The 26,633-nt window shown below is 36.5% G+C and overlaps 1 protein-coding gene across 1 annotated transcript in view; it reads right to left on the bottom strand.

The window, feature by feature from the left end:
- Positions 1 to 26,633, bottom strand: part of SRPX (sushi repeat containing protein X-linked) — a 93,607-nt gene that overhangs the window by 25,790 nt on the left and 41,184 nt on the right. The window contains exons 2-4 of the mRNA XM_044666840.1: positions 17,259 to 17,318; positions 11,685 to 11,876; positions 11,086 to 11,262 (exon numbers count right to left, since the gene is read on the bottom strand). Coding sequence (XP_044522775.1) covers positions 11,086 to 11,262; positions 11,685 to 11,876; positions 17,259 to 17,318 — 429 coding nt within the window. The remainder of the gene's footprint in view (positions 1 to 11,085; positions 11,263 to 11,684; positions 11,877 to 17,258; positions 17,319 to 26,633) is intronic.

A 26,633-nucleotide genomic window follows, 5' to 3' on the forward strand; every position in this document is an offset into this window, starting at 1 on the left:
GGGAGGGAGGGAAGAAGGAAGGGAGGAAGGGAAGAAGGCAGGGAGGGAAGAAGGAAGGAAGAAAGGAAGGAGGGAAGGAAAGGAGGAACAGAGGGTGGGAGGCAGGAAGAAAGACAATCAAAACACCAACCACCAAAATAAGGTTATTTCCAAGCATCCTGCTTTCTTTCTCAGATGAAACATCCGACTTTCCTTTTCATTTTATCCTCCAGCAATCCAAACCAATTATTAAACACCAGTGGCCACCATTAGTTATGTAAATTACCACAAATTTCCAATAATGGAATAAAATGTTGTTACTATAGAAACAGACATCCTTCACTATTGAGTAAGTGATCCCACTGGGCCAGATGATGTGAACACATTGAAACACTAAGTCACAATCTTAGATTTTAATCCCCCCCACTTTGATCCCAACACAGATGACATATGTATTTGCTTTGGAAAATGACTCAAAGCTGAAAGGGCTAACTAGCATGTTAAATGACATACTTAGAGTCCAGTAAGAACTGAGTAGAATAAAACTATGGATAAAATCAAATAATGGCATTTCACAATTTAATAATATAAAAACAAAATCTTACACTTAGGCTCAAAAATGCAACGACATAAGTATGAGATGTGGAAAACTGATTAGATAACATTTCTGGTGAAAAAGATTTGGAGTTTTTAGTGGACTGCATACTCAATCTGAATCAGTCATATGAAGGGGCAGCCAAAAAAAGCTAATGGAATCTTGGTCTCCATTATTAGGCAGAGTGCTCAGGACTATCCATGTGAAAGTTCCACCATACTCTTCCCTAGTCATATCCTATATGGAATACCGTGTTCCATTCTCAATGGTCCATTTTTGTATAAATATTGTTTAACTGGAGAACTTCATAGAGTCAACAGGAACTGGAGATAAAAAACATAGCAGAGACCTGACAGTTTTCTTCAAAGATTTGAAAAATTGTCAAACGAAATAGAAGGGGATAGAGAAGAGAGGAAACAAGTATTTACTGAGTTCCTCCTATATATCAAGCACTGTGATAAGTACTTTACAAACATCTCACTTAACAAGTGAGATTACACTTTTTCTGCTTGACCACAGAGGGGAAAGTAAAAGCAAAGAATGGAAGGTGAAGAGAGACAGATTTAGACTTGAGTTAAGGAAAAACTGAGTTTTAATCTTGGTCAGACACAAACTGTGTAATCATAGACTTGTCACATTTAACCTCTGTATCCTCATCTATAAATTACAATAATAAAGATTAGCCTTTCTCTGTCATGGAGTAGTTATGAAGAAATCACTTTGCAAACCTTAAAGCACTATATAAATAGATTACTGGGTTGCTTTTCATTGTTGTTGTTTTTCATCACCCATTTCTAAAATGTAACAGAACATCATTTCCCTTATGCCTTAGGGCTCTTTGTCCTGTCAGTGGCTCTTCTCTTAACTCAGCCAAGATAGCTATTTAGCTGCTTCCAAGCATTTGGAACCTTCAGGAAGCCTCTGGCAGATTCATTTTCTGTAGCCTCTCTATCACTTAACGTTCCAACGCTCTCCAAAAACAGTTAAAGCCATACTTGGGAAAGTTTATGAGAACTCCAAGAATAAAAGCCAGCATCCTCAACTATGGAAATATACATCTAGCAACTTTTTAGCCTCAAATTCATGTTATGGAAAGTCTTTAAAATGAGGTTTACATTACTAGGCCTATATCCCAAAGAGATCAAAAAAAGGAAAGGAAAAAGACTTATTTGTACAAAAATATTTATTGTAGTTCTTTTTGTGGTAGCAAAGAATTGGACAACGAGGGGTTGTTCATCGATTGGGGAATGCCTGAACAAACTGTCATAATGATAATAGAATGTTACCATGTTGTAAAAAATGACAAGTAAGATAATTTCAGAAAAATCCAGAAAAGCTTACATGAACTAATGCAAAGAGAGCAAAAACAGAAGACTATTGTACACGCTGACAGCAATATTTCTTGATGAATAACTTTGAAAGATTTAATTATCCTCAGCAATGCAGTGATCTAAGACAATTCCAGAAACTCGATGGGAATGCCATCTGCCCTCTGAGAAAGAACTGATGGAGTCTTGATGCAAACAGAAACATACTACTTTTCATTTTCTTCTTTTTTTATTTTTTATCTCTTCCACAAAATGATTAATATAGGAAAATGTTTTACATGATTGCACATGTAAAATCTATATCAGATTACTTACCATCTGGGGGGGAGGGTGCAGGTTGGGAATGAAGGAGGGAGGATCAGACGAAAGGAAAGAATTTGGACCTCAAAACTTTTTTAAGTGAATATTAATTTTTTTTACATTTAATGAGGAAAATAAAACATTATTTTAAAAATCAGATGAAGTTTATACAATTAATGTATATTAAGAAATCACACAGTACCAATGACAAGTTTTTCACTTGTCTATGAACTCATGTAGATTGAAGTAAGCAAAACTAGAACAGTTTATAGAATGAAAACAGTATAGAGAAAAACAATTCTTAAAGACTTTAGAATCATCATCAATTCAATGACAAACAAGTCCAAAAGAAGAAAGAAGAAGGAAGATACCAATTACCCTTTGATAAGAAATGATGAATTTAAAATGAGACATAAATATTTGGGCACAGCTAATGTTTTGCTGGACTATGTAGATGTGTATTCTGAGATCTGAGATTTTGTTTTGTTTTGTTTCACTTTTTGTTCAATGAGGGGACTGGGGAAGAGAGAGGGACAAATTAACCAAAATACTTGCTACTTGAAAATTTTTTTTTTATTTTAAGAAATCATCTGCCTCAACCACTTCATTTTCAAATGAGGAAACTGAGACCAGAGAATAAATTAATTTTCCTAAAGTTACACAGTTAGTGAGAGAACCAAGATGAAAACCAAAGCAGTTAAGTGGCATAATAGTGTACTGAAGTTAGTGTGCTGGGCTTGGAATTAAAGTTATTAATTGTATGACCCTCCATATTTCACTTAATCCCTTTCATTTCACTTTTCATTTCACTTAATCCCTTAATCCCTAACCCTAACCCTTAGTTTCTCCTCTGCAAATGAGAGTATTGGCCTCAAAGAAGATCCTTTCCTGCTCTAGAGTTATAAGCCTGACTCCTTGCCTACTCCCCTATTAAGCCATCCTGCTTTTCAGCTTTTATATTACAATTTGCATTTGCCAAATATGACACAATAAGGAAAACAATAGGCCAAACTCCAACATTTGCTTTCAGCTCCAATGATTTTTGCCTCTCCAGAAGAATATCTGCAAATAGCACTGGAAACCCCAGGCAAACTTCTGAAGGAATCATCATGGAAAGCCAAGTCAATTGAAAAGCTAAAGGATCCTCAATATTTTTACACAGCTTTAGACACCACCTCCTAAGGGAAACTCTTACTGGCTCTTCCTAGTTGGTTAACTCTGAGTCTTCAATTCAATTTGTACTTATCTTTCTGTGTAAATGTTGTATCTTCTCTTCCTGAAGAATGTAAGCTTCTGGAGAGCAGAGGCTGTTTAAGATTTCATCTTTGTCTCTTCCAGATCTCAGAGAGGTACTTAGTAGGTGCTAATAAAATGGGTGTTGAATTAAATTAATTCTAGGACCTGTTCTGAAGTCACAAAAATACCATTTAGGTAGGGCTTTAAGAAGTCTCAGTAGGCACAAAGCAGTCCCTGAAACAAAGCCAAATTGTGTCTTCTGCATTCCCAAGAACAATAAATGCTTGCTCTGGACAAGATATGTTTTTTTAAAGGCACAATTAGGCAATACTATTGAGTGTGTCCTTGATCTCCACTAAATATCCAAAGTAGAGTTTCCAACCAAGTTCTCTTTTCAATCTTAGTTCCCTGTATTGTTCCATAAACCAAGGACACATTTTGTGTAAAAGGATTAAAAAATAGGGGAAGGAAAGTTGGGGTGACTCGGAGAAATGGTTCTTGCTGAAGTCTGTCTACTTTTAACTGTCAGTGAGGCTCATAGTTGTTTATCTGCTTTGGTTTCTAAAATAACCATGCATTTGTGTCAGCTGCCAAAAGTGCTCCTAAGTCTGTGTGTGGTTTGGACAAGGGAACTCATTTTAACTCGTGGCATTTTGAAATTATCCAGACCACAGGGCTGACCACCTCAGAGTACAAAGCCAATCTCTCTTCTCTTCACTTTGGACCCAAGAATGGTTGTGGCAAGATGTATTGTTCATTCTTTATTTGTGGAAACCTTGGAACTATACACACAGCTGTGATATGTCAGCTCCCAAAATAGGTCCAAAGGCCCACAAAATAAAACAACTCTATTAGCCTAATTCCATATTAAATTACAAAGAACAGAATATTTGATGGGAGAAGGAAGGAGGAAAAGGCTTACTTCAAGTATCTGTGATCAAAATCTGAAGAGAATCTGCATACAGACTTTCTCATTTTCCTTTCTTTCTCCAAGTACTTTAATTATAATTATACTAGTACACTGAGTATTCCAGACCCTTCCCTTGATAGAAAAAAGCTATAAGCTGAAAATCATCCTCCTCCCTATAATGGGGATAGTTCCTAAATTCTCTCTCCTTCTGGTAGTCTTTCAAGGCCATCTGGTTAGTTTTAGGGCATGTCTGCTTGTGCTTTTAGAACAATCAGCACTTTCCTCCTTTATTTTGTGAGTTCTGGAAAGCTGAACAGGACTGAATCCAGAAATCTCCTTTGCCACAAATGGTGAGGCAGAAAGCTTTCACAACTTACTTCTCTTGTCCTTTCAGCCTAAGAAAGGAAAGAGTCCTCTACCAACTCTATGATTTGAAGGAACAACTAGATTGCACATAGTAAGCCAGAGAGTAGAAAGTGAAAGCTATACCATGATGAGACAAAATAAAAGGGGAAGGGGGGCCACTGTTTGAGTCTAAACATCTAGTCTTCATTCATTTTTATCAAAAGAGCTACTCCTGAGAATGTGTGGGATCTAAAGCTCTTCTCAACCTGGTTCCAACCTACCTTCCCAGACTTTGCATGCCTTGTTTTCCTTCCTGTCTGCATTCTTGCTACTCCTCACACATAACAGTCAATCTTCAGTCTCCTTGCCTTTGCACTGGCTGACCCCATGCCTGGAATGCCCCCCCCTCACTCCATCTCTCAGAATTCCCCCTCTTCCTCAAAGCTCAGGTCAAGAGCAACTTTTTTTCCTAAAGCCTTTCCTGATTCTCTACCCTCTCACCTCAGCAGCTAGTGCCTTCCACTCTCCCCTCCCAAAAATACTTTGTATTTATTTTCTATAAAATTTGAATGATTATAATAACCTCTTTCTAGATAGAATTAAACTCTGAAAAGAGAAGCTAATTCATTTTTGTCTTTGATTCCCCAGAACCCAGACCCTGGCACATAGGAGGTACTTAATAAACGCTACTGATTAAGAGAAACCATTCTATTGGTATCCACCACCGGCTTTTATTTATTCAGGAACAGACAGATTTTATCAACAGTCTATAATGTCATCCCTGTGGAACTCCTCTCCCAAGCTCACAGCCTATCTATGACTTAATAGATCAGTTTTAGAGAACTGTTTGAGGCTCAGAGAGATTGCTCATGCTCACACAGCTGGTAGTGAGAGAAGTAGTATTTGAACCCAAGATCAAAAGCAAAACTGCTGCTCATTAGTCAGTCTGTCACACCTTACATGATCATAGACTTGAATCTGGAAGGAATATGAAGGCCACATCTAGGTGACTGTAGTGGATAGAGTGGGTAGGGCAGCTAGGTAGTGCAGTGGCTAGAGCTCTGGATCTGTCATCAAAAAGACTCATCATCCTCAGTTCAAATCTGGCCTCAGATATTTACTAGCTATGAGACCTTGGGCAGGTCACTTAACCCTATTTATCTCAGTTTCCTCATCTGCAAAATTAGCTAGAGAAGGAAATGGCAGACCACTCCAGTATCTTTGCTAAGAAAACCCCAAATGGGATTAAGAAAATTGGACTAACCTGACTAAACAACAAGTAGAGTACTGAGCCTGAAGTCAGGAAGACATACATTCAAATCTATACTTACTAGTTGTGTGGCCCAAGGCAAATCATTTCAATTCTATCTACTTCAGTTTCCCTACCTGTAAAAATGGGATAATAATAGTGCCTACCTCCCAGGATTGTCCTGAGGATTAAGTGAAATGATAATGGGCTTAGCACAGTGCCTAGTACATAGTAGGCACTTTATAAATGCTTCTTTATTTTATCATGGATCTAGAGTTGGAAGAGACTTCAGAGGCCAGCTAGATAGATCCCCTTATTTTATAGATGAGTTAACTGAGGCCAGAGAAGTTAAATGATTTGCCAAAGATCACTCAGTGGTCATCTACAAATTCCCCGTTTTACAGGTGAAGTACCTAAGGCCCAGAGAAGTTAAATTAGTCGATCAGTAAACATTTATTAGTCACTTTTCCTAAATGTCTGAGATTCAAAGACAGGCAAAAGACAGTCTCTGCTCTGAAAAAGGTAGTGTAATAGTGAAAACAGCCTGCAATCTACCATGTACAAACACGCTCTATACAGGATGAACAGGAAATAATCAAGAGGCAGAAGGCACTGGAACTAAGAGGGATCCAAGCAAACTGGCATTCTTGCTATTCCTCACACATAACAGTCAATCTTCCTTCCTGTAGAAGGTAGGACTTTGGCTTGGAATGGAAGGAAGCCAGGGAAGATGCCAGGAGTCAGAGGCAAGGAGGAAGAGCACTGCAGACATGGGAGGCAGCCCATGAAAATAGGAAATAGGTGTATCTTGTTCGAGGGACACAAGGAGGTCAGTATTAGTAGATAATTGGGGCAGGAGAGGATGGTGTAATGGTTAAGAAGCCTGAAAAGATAGTTGGAGAGGGGACATGTTAGGAAGGGCTTTTAACATCCAACAGGATTTTAAATTTGATTCCGGAGGTGATAGGGAATCGGTAGAGTTTAGGAGATGATATGGTTAGACCTGTGCTTTAGGAAAATCACTTTGACAGCTGAGTTGGGGGTGGACTGGAGTGAGGAAAGACTTGAGTTAGGTGGCACAGTGGATAAGAGTTCTGGACCTGGAGTCAGGAAGACTCATCTTCTTCAGTTCAAATCTGGTCTCAGATACTCCTAGCTGGGTGATTCTAGGCAAGTCACTTAACCCTGTTTGCCTCAGTTTCCTCATTTGTAAAATGAGCTAGAGAAGGAAATGGCAAACCACTCCAGTATCTTTGCCAAGAAAACCCTAAATGAGGTCACAAAGAGTCAGACACAATTACAATGACTAGAATGCTGGGCTTAAAGCCAGGACAACCTGAATTCAAATTCACTTACTACCTGTATGACCCTGGACAGATCACTGAAGCAGAAAAAACAATGAGCAGTTCGTTCTAGTATTCTAGGGGGAAAGTGATGGGAGCCTGCACTGGTTGAGGGGGGGTGTCAGGGGAGAGAAGTAGTATGTGGAAGAGACATTATAAGGTGAATTCAATAGGTTGTGGTGATAAATAACATGTGGAATAAGAGAAGGAGGTATAGAAAATGATAGCCAGGTTGTGATCATAGGGGCCTGGGAGGTAGGTACTACTAATTATTCCCATTTTGCAGATGAGGAACCTGAGGAAAACAGATTCAGTAATTTGGTCAGTCATACAACCAGTAAGTAGATAAATCTGGATTTGAACTCAGGTCTTCGTGACTCTAGGGCCACTGCTTTATGCCCTGTGCTACTTGCTGGCCTTGGAAACAGAGCTACTGATAACATGCTATAGACATTATATTATATGACTTATTACTGAATACTTAGAGTAGTATTCAGAGAGCTGGACTTGGAGTCAGGAAGACTTTGATTCAAATCCTACCCCCTGATATTTCCTAGCAATATAATTAATGGGTAAATCACCTTACCCCCTCAGTGTCCCAGGAAACTCTTTGAAACTATAAGTTATCAATGAATTGTTGATCTGAATTGCTGAGGGGTTATTTATGCTAATAGAGCCCCCACATTCATGAGATTACAGTTTCATGACAAGAACAACAACAAAGTACTGTTATTGATAAATAGAGTTTCTCAAACCAAAATAGACTTGGGGGAGATGGATATTTGAGGGGACAGGGAGGAACAAAGAAAGGGTGGTTCAATTAAAAGATAGCTGGGACCTCCTACTAGAATGATGGCATCAAATGTCATAGAGAAGCCTTACATATATTGCAACAATTATCTAAAAAATGTACAGGATTAATGATCAAGAAATACAGGGTGAAACGTTAGTAATCTTTCACTGCACACACAAAAAAAGACAAAAACAGCAGGAAGCTATAAGCACTGGGGTGGGATGTCCTGCTAGGAAAGCCAGCATGAGCTTAGAGAGACAGCTGTTAGCCTGGGAAACAACCTGGGAAGGCTCCAGGATGGGACAGAAGCTTGAAGTAGTGACCTGATCAGAGATAACCAATCACAGAACTCTAATTATAGATAATGAAACTTTTGTTGTTGTTGTTCAGTTGATTCAGGTGTGTTTTGACTGTGACCTCCATTTAAGGTTTTCTTGGCAAAGACACTGGAGTGCTTTGTCATTTCCAACTCCAGCTTATTTTATAGTTGAAGAAACTGAGGCAAATGGAGATAAGTGATTTGCCCAGGGTCACTTAGCTAATAAGCATCTGAGGTCAGATTTGATCTCAGAAAGATGAGCCTTCCTTACCCCAAGTCCTTTACTCCCAATGCACCACCTGACAGTAATATAATAAGAAAAATAAAAAGCAACTCCAATATAATAAAAAAAATAGACTGAGTCCCTTTATTTAAAAAAATTAATTCATCTGGAGGAAGAAAAGTTCAAGAATCCCAAGGGAAATGATGAAAAACAATGAGGAGAGGGACCAAGAAGTAACAGATCTTAAATTACTTATATTACAAAGTAAACTCTTTTATAAGGGTCAAATAAAAGTTGTTCAAATAGGAATACAAGATCCAAAACCATTTGAACATAGTAGCAAATGAATGATAAACTGAAGGATAATATTTATTGGGATAAAAACTTAACTATTTAACAAAAACTGCTGGCAAAACTGGAAAGCAGTCTGGCAGAAACTATGTTTAGTCTAACATTTTGTATCATATGCCGTCATAAACTCCAAATGGACACATAACTCATATAGAAAAGTCTACATCAGTGATTCCCAAAGTGGGCGCCACTGCCCCCTGGTGGGTGCTGCAGCAATCCAGGGAGGCAGTGATGGCAACAGGTGCATTTATCTTTCCTATTAATTGCTATTAAAATTTAAAAAAAAATTAATTTCCAGGGGGCTGGTAATATTTTTTTCTGGAAAGGGGGCGGTAGGCCAAAAAAGTATGGGAACTTTTGGGTCTACATCATAAATGGAAAGAAGAAAAGGAAATATATTTTACAATTATGGAAAAGTTGTTAACTCAAAAAAAATCTTTGCAATAACTTTCTCTAGTAAAGCTCTGACATCCAGCATGTATAGTGAACTGACTTAAAGACATAAAAATAAGAATCAATCTCTGATATATAAATGGACAAGAGATATGAAGAGGTGATTTTCAAAGAGAAAAACAAGTTATCAACACCAATATGAAAAAAATGCAACAAATCACAACTCCAGGATTCCACTACACATCCAACAGATTGGAAAAGATGACAATAAGGAAAATGACAATTGTTCAAGGCTCTCTGGGAAAAGAGGCAATGTTGTTCAATCTACTAAGTGGTCCTATCATTCTGGACAACAATATAGCTATATACAAAAATTCAATAAATTATGCAAACCCTTTGACCTAATAATGCTACTATGCTTGGTATATACCCCAAAGAGATCAGTAAAATATGAAAATATTAATGGCAGTGATTTTTTTTGTTGGATCAAAGAACTAGAAACTATAGGAATTTCAGTTAATGAATGACTGAAGAAATTATAGTACATGAATATAAGTAGAAGATCATTACTCATTATGAGATGACTAAGGGGACATTTTCAGAAAAACCTGGGAAGATGTGTGAAATGGTACAAAGAAAGATAAACTGAATTTTTTAAAAATGTACAATGACTACTATAGCAGACTGAAAAACAACTCTGAAAAACTTAGGCACTCTGATTACAAATTACAATGACCATGGGGCAGCTGGGTAGCTCAGTGGATTGAGAACCAGGCCTAGAGACAGGAGGTCCTAGGTTCAAATCCGGCCTCAGACACTTCCCAGCTGTGTGACCCTGGGCAGGTCACTTGACCCCCATTGCCTATCCTTACCAATCTTCCACCTATAAGTCAATACACAGAAGTTAAGGGTTTAAAATTTAAAAAAAAAATTACAATGACCAAAAACAACTTTGGAGGACTGGTAATGAAACATGTTTTTTCCTATTGTTACAAAGTTGATGAACTAGAGGTAAAGCATGAGACAAATATTATCAAGTATGGCCACTGAATGGATCTGTTTGCTATACCACCACCAACCGAATTGGAACATTGAATTGAATTGAATTGAATTGAATNAGAAAGAAAGAAAGAAAGAAAGAAAGAAAGAAAGAAAGAAGCATCAATGAAGCATTTAAAGAAAATTCCCAGAATAGACCAGAAGGTGGTTCAGAGGACAACATGGCAAAAAGTGGAACTAAGGTAATGGATTCCATATATACTTTAAAAACAACAAGTTTAGCGGAGCAATGGATATAGCAATGGACTTGGAGTCAACAAGAAGACCTGAGTTCAAACCAGTTGCAGACACCTACTAGCTGTGTGATCCTAACCAAGATATTTATCTTCCTTAAACTTTAATTTCTTAATCTGTCAAATGAAGGGTTGGATTGGTCATTAAAATTCCTTCCAGTCCCAAATCTATCCTATAATCCTAAACTATGCTTAATTAAATAAATCAAATTAATATACTTTGTAGTTTCTGATACAGTGTGTTCTTTTCATCTATATATATAGACATATATATATATATATATATAAATGTTCAGATTTGTAGGTGCTTCTCAAGAATAGAATACTGAAAAATTATGAATTAAAATTAAAAGATAAGTAGTTAGGGAAGATTATTTCTTCTAAACAAAGTATGTCTATACTTTCCAGAAGATTGAAATGTCTCCTTACCAACACATGTGGCTGGCCTGCCACTCCAAGCCTTGTTGTCCATGCATACAACTGTCCGTTCTCCTTTTAGCATGTATCCTGGGGTACAGTAGTATTCACACCGAGAGTTAAAGTATGCACCATCTACACATTTAAATCCCCCATTTGTTGGCATGGAAAGGGTAGGACATCGCTTTTCTGGAAGAGAAAATCAGATGTGGACTTTTATTTTCTATCAATTAGTGCCTCTTATACCTAAAAATTCTACCAGCATTCAGGTGAGACACTAAAATATAAGGCCAAATTAAAAACTAAGATAAATAATGTTTATGAATTTTTCCCTTGAACTTTTTTTTAGGCAAAATATGGTGTTTCATTATCATGAGCCACATTCAAATGGCAGCATGTACCTAGTTTGTTTATACTCTGACTTCTTCAGTCAAGGACAGTTTGTTATTGTTGTTGTTGATGTTTTGTCTTTGCAACCCAATCATGTTTAATAAAAGCCCCTAGTTACATACCAAGTACACAGTAGAGGCTGATTGCATATTGTTAAAAGAAAAATCATAAAGGACAAGGACAGAAGTCACAAGGGATTCAAAAAAGGAAAAATGACTCACGTTTGCATAAAACCTTGTCTGACCACCTTTTGTTTGTCTGGCAGATCAGCTGGGAAGAGCCATGCAGCTCATATCCCTTCCGACATCGAATATCACATCTTGTCCCCAAGACATTTTTGTAGTATCCTCCATGAGGCGCCCTGCAATTCACATCCCCATACTTGACTTTGATGGGAGAGCACCATGGGGTGTCTGGGAATAACAGGAAAAAGAAAGAGAAATACAATGAAGAGAAGTTTTCTAAAATGTGCTGCTACTTCACAATTACTACTAAGTTCTCCCTCCAGTGGACTCCTAAGGCACCACTTATAAGGCACTCACTATTTACTGCCTAGTAGACTGTCAGCTCCTTGAAGTCAGAAATTTCCTTTTTTTTTAAAAAAATAGTACCAGTGCCTGGCAATATGGTAGGTGATTAATAAATGTTTTTAGATTAAATTGAAAAGTACTATTAGCAATATTTCTCCCTAATTAGAGTGGAAGCTCCTTGGAGGTTTATATTTATGTGAATAAACACAAATATCTTGCATACAAAGATTATGTATTTTGGAATAATTAGATTTTAGAATCACCTAGTCCAAACTTCTCATTTTACATATAAGAAATTTGCAGAAAGGCGAGGTGGCTTTGTCCAAGGTCACACAGATAGCAATTGGCAGGAACATGATTCAAGCATAGGGTCATAGGATTTTTTTATTTGAAGCTAGAAGGAAATTTAGAAGCCATCAGGTCCAATATATTAATTTTATAAATAAAGAAACTGAGGCCTAGGGTGGTTAAGTGATTTGTCCAATGTTATAAACCTAGTAAGTAGGACTTCCTGATATCCAGTTTAGCACACTATCCACAATGGCATATTGGTTCAAACTCTGGTCTCCCTCTTCCAATTTCAGAGCTCTCTCCTACCCAATCATATTTTTGAGCCTGCTATATAGTTCCAAGTAAAGGGTTACAGTCAAAGCAGGCATTCAATAATCAATTCAATAACAAATAATATTGGCTGGTTGAGTTTTCTCTCGACATATGAAAACTTCCTCTGAAAAAAGGCTTTGTTATAAAAAGGAGACTCAGCTTTCAGCTCAAGTCATCAACTCATTTGTCTTAACTTCTTTAGAGAGTGAGAACTTCTTTAGAGCATTAATGCTAAGTCCAACAGTCATCGGTACCATAAGGTCCCTATGAGACCTTACATCGCCAAAACCTACATACAAAATACTTTCTCCAAACCTCACAGAATGAGATTTAAGGCTGGAAGGGGCAGGCTTTAGCAGTCATCTAGTTCAAGTCCCCCATTTTAAAAAGGAGAAAGGAAGTACTACAGAGACAGTGATTTGTCCAGGATTGTCCTGGACAAATTAAATCACAGATCAGGAAGGTCATTGAAAAATGAATACACAGTATTTTCCCCCCGTGGTTGTCCAAAAAGATCAGCTGACCATATAAAACCATGCCTCTGTCCTTGTGAGTTTTTCCCAAATGACAGGGGATGGAAAGGAAGAGAAAGGAAAACTAAACTATGTTAGATGTGAGCTGGGAAAATCCCTCATTGGGGAACATACTGATTCCAAATGATTTACCAAGGAAGAGGCCAAAGAGCTCATATAAACTTGCTGATCTTTGCCTTCCCTGTTTCTTATTTCAGAGCTGAGGTGTGACTCATTCATTGGCTTGGAGCACCTACGTTTTCTAAGGTATAGAGTAAGGGTGCCACCATGTGGACAGTGAATGTGTAAAGAATTCGTTTTCATTCAGGAATGACCAGAGGATCAACTTTAATATATCTACTCAGCAAGAGAAACCAAGAACCATTGTGTCCAGTATCTCCTTTAGCAGCATCAGTGCCTTACCATTCCCCTTAGCAAACACAGGCATCTCATAATATGTACCAAGTATTTACACCCGTGTCCCAAAGTCATGGCCAGTGATGAGTAATTGGACTTCCCAAGTGGGAATGGCAATTTCAGCACGTCAGGCAGAGCCAAGAGTTTGATTAAGCAAGGTCATATGTCTACACATGCAGGGTGAGTTCTCTCTTCCAGTGTTTGCAGTCTCACACAAGAAGACTTTTGTTCCACATAAGGAAAAGGTGAAGAAACTAGGGATGCTTAGCTCGAATGTGAGAACATTTTCAGGGATGTAATAGTTGTATTCCAGTATTTGAAGGTTTCTTACATATAAGAGAGATAAGATTAATTCTGTTTAGTCCCAGAAGGCTGAACAAGTTGCCTCGATAGAAGTTGCATGAAAGCAAATTTATGTTTGATTTTAAATAAAAGCTTCCAAACAAGCAGAACTATTCAAAAGGGAGACAGATGGAAAGTATAGTTCTCCTTCTTGAAGATCTTAAAGGAAATTCAAGATGATCTTGGGTATGTTAGAAGGTAATCTTTTTCCAAGTATGAACTGGTACGGTTCATTCCAACTCAAATCTGTGTTTCTGAAGTTTCACTTCTTATTTTAAATGTAGCAGGGATAGAATTTATAAGAAACAACATGGTATAATACAAAGATATCTGGTCTTAGAGTCAGAAAGACCTCAGTTTAACTCCTTAGAGCCTCTACCATATTTTATAGGTATGACCAGGTCTTTTTTAACTCTTAGTGCTCCAGGCACTGATTGTAAATTACAAAAGGGTTGCTAAGCTGCATCTGTAAAAGGTGCTTCCACACCAAAAGATCCCTATATTGATAAAATTTAGACGCAGGGTAAAGTATGGCATAAATGGCCTCTTTCTCTACTACAAATCTCAGTAGACAGGCACCTGATTAGACCAAAATTGGTAACCGCTTCTTTGTTCTTTCTTTAGAGATGGCTCAACCAAGTATGAGCTCAAGAAAGTTATAAGACCCAATTTAACTCTAACGCAGACTGGATCATGTGCTATTAGTGATAAGTACAGATTAAATGCTCTGGGAGGACCTAGAAATGAAATTATATGGAAAGCATTTCCATATCACCAGTAGCACCAAAGAAACATTGAAGAAAATTTCTACCTATCTTCATTGTTTTCCTTTTGCTTGTTTATCTCTTATAATAGTTTCTAATGGATTGAATAAAAGAATATTTCTAAAATTGCTTAGCATAGTGCCTGGCACATAGGAGGCTCTATATAACTGCTTCTTCCCTTCTCTTTCTCCTGACCCTCCAAATGAACAAATCAACTTTTATATTCTGGCCTCTCCCCTTCTACAAAGAATTTTATAAGTCTTTAAAGGAAAACTTAAAATATATCAATAAGGGGGGGTTATGACCATTGTAGGCAGGATCAACAATTTACTCCTTGTTTTTAATGCATGCTATGATATACACTTCGATTAAACTGCAAGTAAAATTATTTAAGAAGGAAAAAGTACAAGGTATGATATCCTACACTTACCCAGATATACAAACCAGAGATTTTGATGCTGTATGAACTTAGTAGGCTTCATACTTTTGGATTTACCTTCAGTTTTCCCCAGTATTGCTGGCAGCATAACATCCAAATACAATCAGCTGTTTTTCACATGCATGAAAAAAAACCCTTGGATTCTTTTTACTGCTCAAAATCCAGCTGTCAACAAATTGGCTTACTTTTTATAAGACAGATCTTTGAGATGCTCTTTTGACAAGTTACCAACATTGCAATGACAGTAATTAACATTTCAGCTGAGTGGATTGAATTCAGTTTTTCAAACTTTACTTTGGGGAAAAGTGAATTGAGAGTGCATTTACACAGAAGACTAAAAGGACTTTCTTTTAAAGCAAACACCTCATTCAGGGATAGTTTTTAAAAATTCCTGAGGCATCTATATTTTTTTCTTGGTCTTTGTATGAGAAATGGGCAAATGAGCAAGACAAAAGCTCATGGTATGAAGAGACAAATATCTATATACATATACACTCAGCAGTTTCTGGGGTTAGTATTCATTTGGACAAGTCTCCTACACCTTTTGCATCTCCACTTCCGTAGCATATGATTTGATGTTAGGAATGATTATAGCCCCATGGGATACTCTAAGACTCTCAATCATTAAGGAAAGATTCAATTATTTTAACACACTGTATTTGCTAAGCACACAGATGTGCACCAATTAATTTTAAATTTTCAATAACAAGAGTTCCAATAACCACAAGAAAGTTTTGTTTTTAAAGCCTAGTTAATTAACAGTAGCTATAATAACAACAACAAAAGGTTTTGTTTTTTACCTCAGTTAATTAGGGAATGCAATTAAACAGAACAGTCCATCTACCCCCCACCCAGGCTTACTGGATTTCTAATGTTTTCCTATCACCCACCCACCATTTCAAATCTGTCTTAGAAAAATGTTTTCGTATAAGGAAAGATTTTTTTTGCATTGTTTTGTATCAGATTTTAGCTTTATTTAGTATAAGGTTATTTACAGTGAGGATAGTTTCTCAACTAATGAGGATAGACAAATATTCTCTGACATAATGGAGAGTCGCTAGGGGCATTGACTAGTTATGTGATTTACACAAGGCCACACAGACAGATGTGGCGGGGGTAGGAGGGGTGGAGGTTAGGGCAGATGGGACAGAAGCAGGATTTGAACCCAAGTTTTCCTAACTCTCCAGCTCTCTATATCTACCATGCCATACTTCATCCCAAAGTTGTTAGATTTTTTTTCCCCAAATACATTTCAATCTATTTGAAACCTTGTGAAATCCCAACATGTGAGGTTTTACTTGTTTTGGAGCTAGCATAAGCTACTCTAATTGCCCAAAGAATTCAGATTTAGCAGAACAATCCAATACTGTCTTCTTGCCAAAGCATGGACAAGTTCCCTGGGGAAAATGCCATGGTGGAACTTTATTCACTAATTTTCTTCAAATTATTCCTAAAGGAGAAAAGTCAATTTCGGAATGAAAGCCCATATATGACTTAGTTCCAGGTTTCCCTGAAGTTTAAATAAAAATAGCAAGTAATTCCCTTTATCAAATATACTTACCTCGTCTGGGTAGTGGGGTGGAGGAGGATTTAGGAATCTGGAGCTTCCTGAATTGTTTCTCTAATTTAAGGAGAGTCTGGTTATTTTCCAGGTTACATTTCAGGGGCTAAGATTGAATATAAGCTCCCCAAAGCCAAGAACTTGTTTTGTTTTCCTCTTTGTAACTCCAAAGCCTAGCACAGTGCCTGGCACACAATAGCTGATTCAAAATTGCTTGTTGGTTGGTTGACTGATTAATAAGCCAGCATTCTCAACCAACTTCTGAAAATCAAGCTTTCTCATTCTCAGTGCCTTTGACTTGCACCACTTCCAGATTCCATTTTCCCAACTTACTGTTGACCATTCCCAGGAGAACATGGGAATCAGAGAAAGACCCTCATGCCCCCAGCTTGATTTTCATTTCTATTAGCCACAGACACTCCTGGTGGTGAAGAAAAAAAAATTAATCAGGAGAATAAAATGATCAGAATGTGAGGAACACCTTGAGTATTGTCCTCTCACTTAGGCAGGCATGTCACCAAAACCTGAGCATGCCCTCTGGTCACTTTATTTCAGTCAGCTCAGAAGGGAGGAAAGAACGTTCCTGGCATGAGCAGCACGCCATTAGCATACAAGCAAAGCATTCACCTTTCTGTATAGGATATGTATATACATCTTCATCATCTTCTAATGGTGAGTATCCCGATCCTAAAATAAAACAAAAGAAGTAGGAGGAAAACTACAGGAAGAAAAGCCATATGATATATATATTTACATATATACATATATTTCATTTTAAAAGCAATGCTTTGGCATCATTCATGCAGGGAATATTAGAGTACAGAGCCAGGAGCAAAAGCTTTGGTGGCCACCGTGCTAGTCTTCTGTCAGAGCCCATATGAATGAGACTCAAGTTGTTCTGATGTGACCACATGCCTATTGCAATTCTGGATTCAGTAGAGAAAAAGACTGAGAGAGACAGATCCACTTGAAAAGGATTCCAGTGTATACAGTTTACATGCCAATGAGATGCAGTAAAATATCTCTGTGCCAACCCACTGCTCCTCTAGAATTAAAAGAAGTCTCTAGGAACAGAGGGTGCTTATGTTACCTGAAAATTGGCATATCTTATGAAATGAGTATGGGTGGAGAACAGAAAAAGGGATTGAATTTCTTAGCTTGAATGTTAAAAAGCATTCAGAATAAGTTGCACTGCTGTCTACAGCAATTTAGAGAACCTAAGAGAATGTACATGTGTGTTTTTATGTGTGTATTCAGTTTCTCTAAATTGCTGTGTATGTATATATACATATATGTATATTTGTATACACACAGACATATATACTTTTAATTCTTTTAATTCTCTGTTAATATGTTTATATGCATATATAGGTATATTTATACACATGCATATACATATGTGTATACATACATATATTTACATATATGTATATAAAACTTTTTTAAACTTCTGACAAAGGGAAATTCATAGTTAAAGTCCTTGACAATTTTTTTATCACAATAATATTGTGTGGGGAGATGAGGGTGAGAAAATATTTATTTCCTTTCTTTTTTCTTTTCTCTCTCATTCATTTTTGTTTGCTTTTATAGAACAATTCATTTGGAATTTGGGACTGTATCATTTGAAAAATATTTGAAAGTAAACCCCAGGAAGTGGAGGATTCTTAAATTTCCAAGCTATTTTAGATCTCTAATTTCACAGAGATCATCCTGGTCACATGGGTAACTTCACCCTCTAGTTTTCCTACACTGATCACTGGTGTTTACTTTGTCCACATTCTGATCATCATTAACAACAAGAAATGCCTTCCACACTGCACCATGTAAGATGATTCTTTAACAGCATGGTTATTGCATCCCTTTCTGAGTCTAAGGGATGGACCCTCTTGTTCATCTTCCATGTCCATTTCAACTTTAGATGCAAATGGAATGGTTTGGAAGAGAGAAAGAGAGTCATAGAAGCTGATGTAGAAATTGTGTCACACATTTCCCCTGCAGGGATAGGAGGAGATGTGGCAATTCCTAGTCCTAACTTCCCATAGCTCTCATCTTTCCCATTTGACCTAGCTACCTTGAACTAAGGATGGTTAGAGATTTCAAAATGGTCATTATGCCACATCAGAAAATGAACAAGCATTCCAAGAAAGTCCAACAATCCTCATTCATAGGGAAATCACTTTGTGGGAAATTTCAGAAACAGTCCAGAACCACCTCCTCTCCAACATATATTACCTTAGTAGTTAAATCTATACCACTGACCCCAGTGGCAAAGGGAATATAGAATTTTCCACACTATGAGACTAATTTATAAATTCTAAACCAGAAACTCATGTGGCAAATATATCTCCTGATACCTCCATAAATATTGTTGTTTAGTTGTTTTCAGTAGTGTCTTCATCACCCCATTTGTAGTTTTCTTGGCAAAGATACTGGAGGGTTTTGCCATTTCCTTCTCCAGCTCATGTTACAGATGAGGAAACTGAGGACAAAAGGATTAAGTGATTTGCCCAAGGTCACACAGCTAGTAAGTATCTGAGTCTAGATTTTAATTCAGGTCTATCTCCTACTCCAATTCCTATACTCTATTCATGACACTATAGTAGTAAAGAAAATTCAAATTCAGTTTTCAGAGATTGGGACTCCTATTCACTTCCATTGTTTGGCTGCAAAACAGATAACCATTAGGTACAAGGCCTTACTCTGCAGGATATCTGTGTTTTAAAAAATTAAAATCAATGAATATAAAAAGACAAATAGTATAATTCAGATTTTTTGTAGGATCTAATTCTCCATTCCCCAGGAAAGACCCACAAGCCAATGCTTTTGTTTTGTTTAGGAATCCATGCTGAAAGGGGAAAAAAAAACCTTGTGAGAGAAGAATATAGCATTTTAAAGTTTGGGGTATACCCCTAGGTGTTCATAAATAGCTCCCCTGATTTCCATAAAAATGAATTATTCATATAACCATACTCAGACTTAAGTACATTTGCTTCCTAGTGGCATCAAGGTTAAAGATATTATAAGACAATATCTGTACAAGTTTTATTTTAAAATGCCAGATGTCTGCTCAAAGAAAGAAAAATTGAGACAGTGAAGTTTAAGTAGTCAATGAAAGTGCTCACAACAATTTTAAAACCATATGGGTCCAACAGATGTTATCAATAGCCACTGTTACTTTGGCACCAAGATTTTTTATTTTCCCTAAAGAAATAAACAAAGCCTTTCCTTTTTCACAAATGTCATCACCTAGCCATCCCAATAATTTTCTCATTCTTTAAATGGAACCTACTGAAAAGTTTCCAGGTGTCTGAATCTAGAAATCATGGAGCTCTTGGCCCACAGGTGCACTTATGAACTAATCCATTTGTACTATATAATGTTCAGGAATAAGGCCATAGCAATACAAGATGGAGAACTCCACTTATGGAACTCTCTTTCCATTGGGTCAACATTTGTATTGGTTAAGGTTTTTTAAATTATATATTTATTTAATTTAATTACCTTGAACTGTAGATTCAATGAACTTTTGGAAGAAATGCCATACAAAGCTAAAATTATTTCTAATGTATAGTGCCTGTCACATAATAAGAAATTAATAAAAGCTTATTGATTTGATTTAGTGATTTTAGGTATAAAGAATACACCCAGAAGAAAAAAATAAAAGTCTTTACCTCCTAATTTCTCAACAGTAGAAGCAGGAAACTTCAAAAATCTGGGTTTTGTCTTTCCTCTGAAATTCTTTCAGTTGTCTGTGCTCTTTTATTGGTAACTATGCAGTGTTCTTTTAAACTAATAACCATCTTTTTATACATCTCCCAAACTAGGTTTTAAACTCCCCAATGGAAAAGACCAGGTCTTGATATTTCCCAAAAGGCCTGCACAGGACAAACATTGCAAACCCAGCATATCCAAAAGAGAATTTTCTCTCCAAACCTACCTCTCTTCTAAACATTCATATTTTGATTGATAGCACTTCTAGTTTCAGTCTTTGAAACTCAAGACTTTAGCATAATCCTTGTCTCTTCATTAGATTGTGAATTTCTTGAGGGTAGGGACTGTTGTTTCTCTCTCTACCATATCTCTCAAATCTGACTCCTTTTTTTATTTGCAAAGCTAGCACTCTATTTCAATACCCCTCACTTGGAATATTGCAACAACCTCAAATCTCTCCAGCTCCAATCTAACCTTCAAGCAACAACCAGTGGTTTTCCTCAGGTGCAATATCATACTCAATGTACTCTAGAGGTTCCCTTTTATCTCTAGAATAACATGTAAATTTCTTTGTTGGGCTTTTAATGCTCTCCACAATGTGACCCCCCTCCTATCTTTCCAATCTCGTTATTATATAGAACTCCTCTTTGCAAACTCTATAATCTTCAAAGTAGCCTTCTCTGTTCCCCATACATGGCATTCCACTGCCTACCTCTACACAGTTTTTGCATTGGCTATGCCTAGAATGTATTTCTGCCTCATCTTTACCTCATAGAATTTCTCTCTTTTTCAAGACAGAACAAGCACCACCTTGTCTCCATTCTCATTTTTTACTTTCCAATTCTCCTTTATGTGTTATCTTCTCCCTTGAGGATAGGGACTGTCCTTTTTTGCTTGCATCTGAAACCCTAGGGCTTAGCACAGGGCTTGAAGCAGAGTAAGCATTTAACAAATCTATCTGATCACTCCAACAGCAAGTGCCTTAATTACCTTGTATTTAGCTCTTTGTACTTATTCTGTATGTACTTGTTTTTGTATACATCATCTCCCTGGACTGAATATAAGCTCCATGAGAATAGGAATTAGTTCATTTCAATTGATTGTAGGATTATAAATGATATGAAGTGAAGGGGTCTAGGCAAGATGGAGAAGTAATCGGAAATATCATAGCCTGGAAGAATAAACAAACAAACAAGCAAACAATCTCACTCTAAAAAGGTATTATGGTGGCAGGAAAGTTGAAGACACAAATGCTTAAAAGAATGACTCCAAACTATCTATAAACAAAGCCTCAAAGAATAACACAGCTCAATCACAAATTCAACTCAAATTTATGGATAAAATAAAGCACTAATTTTTAGAGTTTAAAATATTTCCATAAATGAAATGAGAGCACTTGAAGGGAAAACGGAAAAGAAATGAGAGCTATAGAAGAAAGAATTGAACAGCTTGTCACAAGAAAAACAAAGCTTTGCCTAAGCAAAAATAAATAAATAAATAAATAAAGCAGACCAAATAGAAGCCAATTGCTCCATGAGACACAATAAGGACTAATAAAACAAAGTCATAAGGCTGGAAAAACAACTGACCTAGAAGAGAATTCAAGGAGAAAATATTGAAGAATCACTGGACTCTTTGAATGCCATGATTTTTTTTAAAAGCCTAGATAGATATCATTAAAATTTCTGGGAATATCATAGCCAAAATCCAAAGTTTCCAAATTAATGAAAAAATTCTGCAAGCAGCCAGAAAGAATTCAAATACCAAGGAACCACAATTCCACAATTTAGCCATCACCAATATAAAAAGAGAATTGGAAATATGGTATTTCAGAAATCAAAAGGTATGGGTTTATATTCAAGAATAACTTACCTAGCAAAACTGAGTGAAAATGCTACAGGGGAAAAACAGATTTTTAATGAAATAGAGACCTTCCAAGCATTCCTGATGAAAAGACCAGAGTTGCATAGAAACTTTGAAGTTCAAACACAAAAGTGAGGAGAAACATAAAAAAGGTAAACATGAATGAACAAGGGACTAAACAAGGATAAACTGCTTACATTTGAAAATGAGGAAATGACACATGTGTTTTCTCTGAACCCTCTCATTGTCAAGGGTCATAGATGAGGTCTAATTAGACAGAGGCATGGGAGTGATTCTGTGATGTCTCAGTGATGTTAACAGAAAAATGGAAAGAGAGGGGAAGAAGAATATATTAGGAGTCAGGGTCAGGAAAAATCATCTCCCATAATTAGGGTGCACAAGTAGAAATCTATGCAAACAAAGAAAAGCAGGTAAGGGATGCAGCTGACACTTAGCAGACCGAAAAATGCTTCAACTTAACAGACATTTATGAAATGTACTGTGTGCAGAATGTTGTACTTGATGCAAGGGGAAGAAGACACAAAGTTTAGCTAAAACATTATCCCTGTGATTATGGAGTCAGTCTCGTGGGGGTAGGGGAATGGGGAAGGTATGACACAAATAATATAAAATATTACATGACATGTAAGAAAGAGGTGAGAATGCTTGAAAAGAAAACTTAGTGAGATAACTGTCAAATTAATAAGTGTTTATTATGGACCTGTGGTGTGTTAGGTGTTGTGCTAAGATTAGCTGCAGATGCAAAGAAAGCACAAACAGTTCCTGCCTTCAAGGAATTCACAATCTAATGGGGGAGACAACATACAAATAGCTATGGTCTAACAAGATATATTTCACAAGATAAATTGAAGGGAATCCCAAAGGAAAAGTACTGGCATTAAGGGTCATCTTGAAAGGTATTATTTGATCTGAGATTTGAAGAATGAATAGTTAGGATTTAGGCACAGAGTAGGAGAAGGCATCCTAGATGGAAGAAACAATGTCAGCAAAGGCACAGAAAGTCAAAAGTACAGAAATGTTCCAGGAATGTCAGTATAGTTTAGTCTGACTGTAGCATAGAAAATGTGAAAGTGTTAGGGATAATAATAAAATAATAATAGCTAATGTTTATATAGGACTATAAGGTTTGCAAAACACTTTTACAAATACAATTTCATTTTACCATCATAAATACTCTGGGTCATAGATGCTATTATTATTCCCATTTCACATATGAAAAAACTGAAGCAGGCAGAAGTTAAATGATTTGTACAGAGTCACAATGCTAGTATACATCTGAGGTCAGATTTTAATTCAAATCTTCCTGATACCAAGTCTAGTGCTCTTTAAAAATAATTAACATTTATATAATGCTTATTATGTTCTAGTGACTGTACTAATTGCTTTATAATTATTATCCTATTTGATTTTAACAATAACTTTGGGATTCTCATTTTACAGATATTGAAACTGAGGCAAATAGGCATTAAATAATTTGTTCTGGCTCACCTAGCTAATAAGTGTATGAAGCTATATTTGAATTCATGTCTTCTGGATTCCAGATCTGGTACTCATCTAAGGTACTACCTACCTGCCTTAGAAAAGTGGATCAAAAGGAGAATCTTTTTTTAGGATTAAGTAAACCAGCTTGTGAGTATATCTGTAGGTAGAATGGAAGGATCCATGGAGAATTAGGAGCAAGATCCCAGAGAAGGGAAGAACACATGGAATCCAAGACAATGCTGATACATTAGCATCCATCAGTAAGCTGTAAGAACAGTTCCTTTCTGTGGGACTAAAAGAAGGGAGAATGCAAATAAGGACACAGAAATGTGGAGGAAAAGAGGAAGGAAGTCAAGGGAGCTAAAGTAAAATGTCCTTAATCTCAGAAGCTAAATCAAAAATTATAAGTGCAGGAGATATTAAGTTCAATTAATTATTTATAGGAGAAGACCCTGGAGCCTATAGATGTGAGACAACTAACTATACAATGTTGCCTCAGCTAGGCTGTAAGCCTTTCAGGTGCAGAAGCAATGTCTTCATAACTAATGAAGCATCCAAGCCACAGCAGACTGTCCATAAAATGTGATTAACAGAAAGATTTCTGTATAATAACTGGGATAGCTGCCTCAATAAGTTTCTCTAGTATCTCAGAATGAAACTCTGCTCCTTGCTAAAGGCAGCATTTAAGCAAGTTCTGTGGTTATAATTCAAAAAGAAACCCAAGTGGAGCTATAGTTAGGACATTGGTCTTGGCCGTTGACCAGCCCTGTCATTGTGCTAAGTTCTTGCAAACTGAACCACAAAATTCAGGGAAGAGAGAAACTGAAAAAAGTAACACAGCGGAATCATACAGCAAAAATAGTAGTGGGCAAGCCTTTAATTGCATATCTGTAGAACAACATTTTAATATAGTAGATTACAAGTCTGAAAGAATAAGCAACAGTGAATGAAACTGCCTCCAGGAAATGGCCATAACCCTGACATCACTATAGTGCTGGCAATTACATCTGAAGATTATAGAGTTCTTACTGATTTGGGACCCCATGGTACAGTAGAAAGAACATAAGATTGGGTGCCATCAGAAGTCCTGTTCTGGTGTTCAAATCCTGACCCTGCTACCAGTGACTCAAGAAACTTCAGACAATTCACTTAACCTATGGGCTAATTTTTGGTACTCAGTTCCACATAATCTCAAAGTTGGGAGTGAGTCAGAGCACGACTAATACAAATCATACCTAAACAAGAATTCCTTCTAAAATTTACCAAAAATTTGGTCAGCCAACTTTTGTTTAGAGATAACCAGTAAGGGGGAATTCACTACCTCCTGGGAGAGCCCATTCCACTACTGGACAATACTAATCATTAGGAAGTGTATGTGGTTGCTTTTACCTTTATGAAGATTATGCAGTCATCCAGGGAAGAATAAAGAAAAGAAAAAAGAATTAAATGAAACTGATTCAAACTTTTTCAATAAGAATCTAGCAAAAAAATCTATTGAAACACATCTCCCATTCCTTTTGATTGGCAATAACTGATTTCAATGACCAGGTCTTTAAAGTACAGTACAAAGACTTCCTCAAACAAGATTCAGGGCCAAAAATGACTCCATCTAGAGTACCTTAAAATTCAGCTGTTCCAGCCAGTGCCAAACTGTAAAAGTTCTACAAAATTCGATTATCTATTATGACTCCCCAAAGTACTTAACAGTTTCCTTTCAGTAGTCATACTGAATAAGCCAGGATGAAAGGACCTATTGTTCATGAAATTTATTTTAATATCTTTTGGAGCCTTTTACACCTAATTTCCATGTCTTCCAAATTCTTAAGGCTTTATCTAATTTAAGTTTTCAGATTATTTAGTGCCTTTTCCCTTCTCTTCCCCATCTATATTTTTTCTGTTGTAGGATATTCCTCTAGCCAAGAACAAAATTTCATTGTTGTGATATCCTAAAAATGTTCTAATTGTAATTTATTTCCAGACCTACATTTAATAGTTATCTATTCATATCAAAATCTTTTTTAAAAAGTGCAAACTCCCTAATAAAGAAATATAGCTCCCCAAAATTATGACCAACTACGATTTATATCAGAGATACAAGGATAGTTCAATATTTTGAAAACAATTAACATAATTAATCACATTAAAACTAAAAAGATATCAAAACACATGATTATATCAACAGACACAAAAGAAAGCCTTTGACAAAGTACAACACTCATTTATACTAAAAAAAAAACTGTCAAAACTTAGCCTAGAAAAGCCATTTTTAATAAGATAAAAATACCTAAAATAAAAATCTAGAATTAGATAGATATATAAAATGGGTAAAACACCAGAATTTTCTTAGTATATACAGGAATAAGGTAGGGATTTCCCTTTTACCTATTGTTATTTGGCATAGGTCTAAATATCCCAGTAATAACAATAAGAGAAAGAAATGAAGAGTATAAAGGTAAGTAAAAACTAGCCTTATTTGGTGACAATGATCTCCTCTATTTCCAAAACTGACCATAGCCAATCATCAATTAAAATTGGACAATAGCTTTAGCATAGAAACAGGATTTTTAAAAAACCCACAGAAGTTAGCAGTTTTTCTAGACAAGAAGTTTTTACTTAACCTCAAGCCTAAATGGGGTTTTTTTTGTTTGTTTTGTTTTTTGCAACTGTGACTCATGGTTCTTGGCCCTGCCCTCTAGAAACAAGAACAATAAGTCCCTTCCCTCTACTACATCATAGCATTTCTAATACTTGAAGAGTATTCAAAGCATAATTCCTAAGTTTCTCTGATAAAGGATTCATCTCTCAAATATATAGAGAACTGAGTCAAATCTCTAACACTACGAGTCATTCCCCAATTAACAAATGGTCAAAGGATATGAATAGGCAATTTTCAAGTGAAAATTAAAGCTATCTATAGTCATATAA

Source organism: Gracilinanus agilis, chromosome 3, assembly GCF_016433145.1.
Source record: "Gracilinanus agilis isolate LMUSP501 chromosome 3, AgileGrace, whole genome shotgun sequence".
Lineage (NCBI taxonomy): Eukaryota > Metazoa > Chordata > Mammalia > Didelphimorphia > Didelphidae > Gracilinanus > Gracilinanus agilis.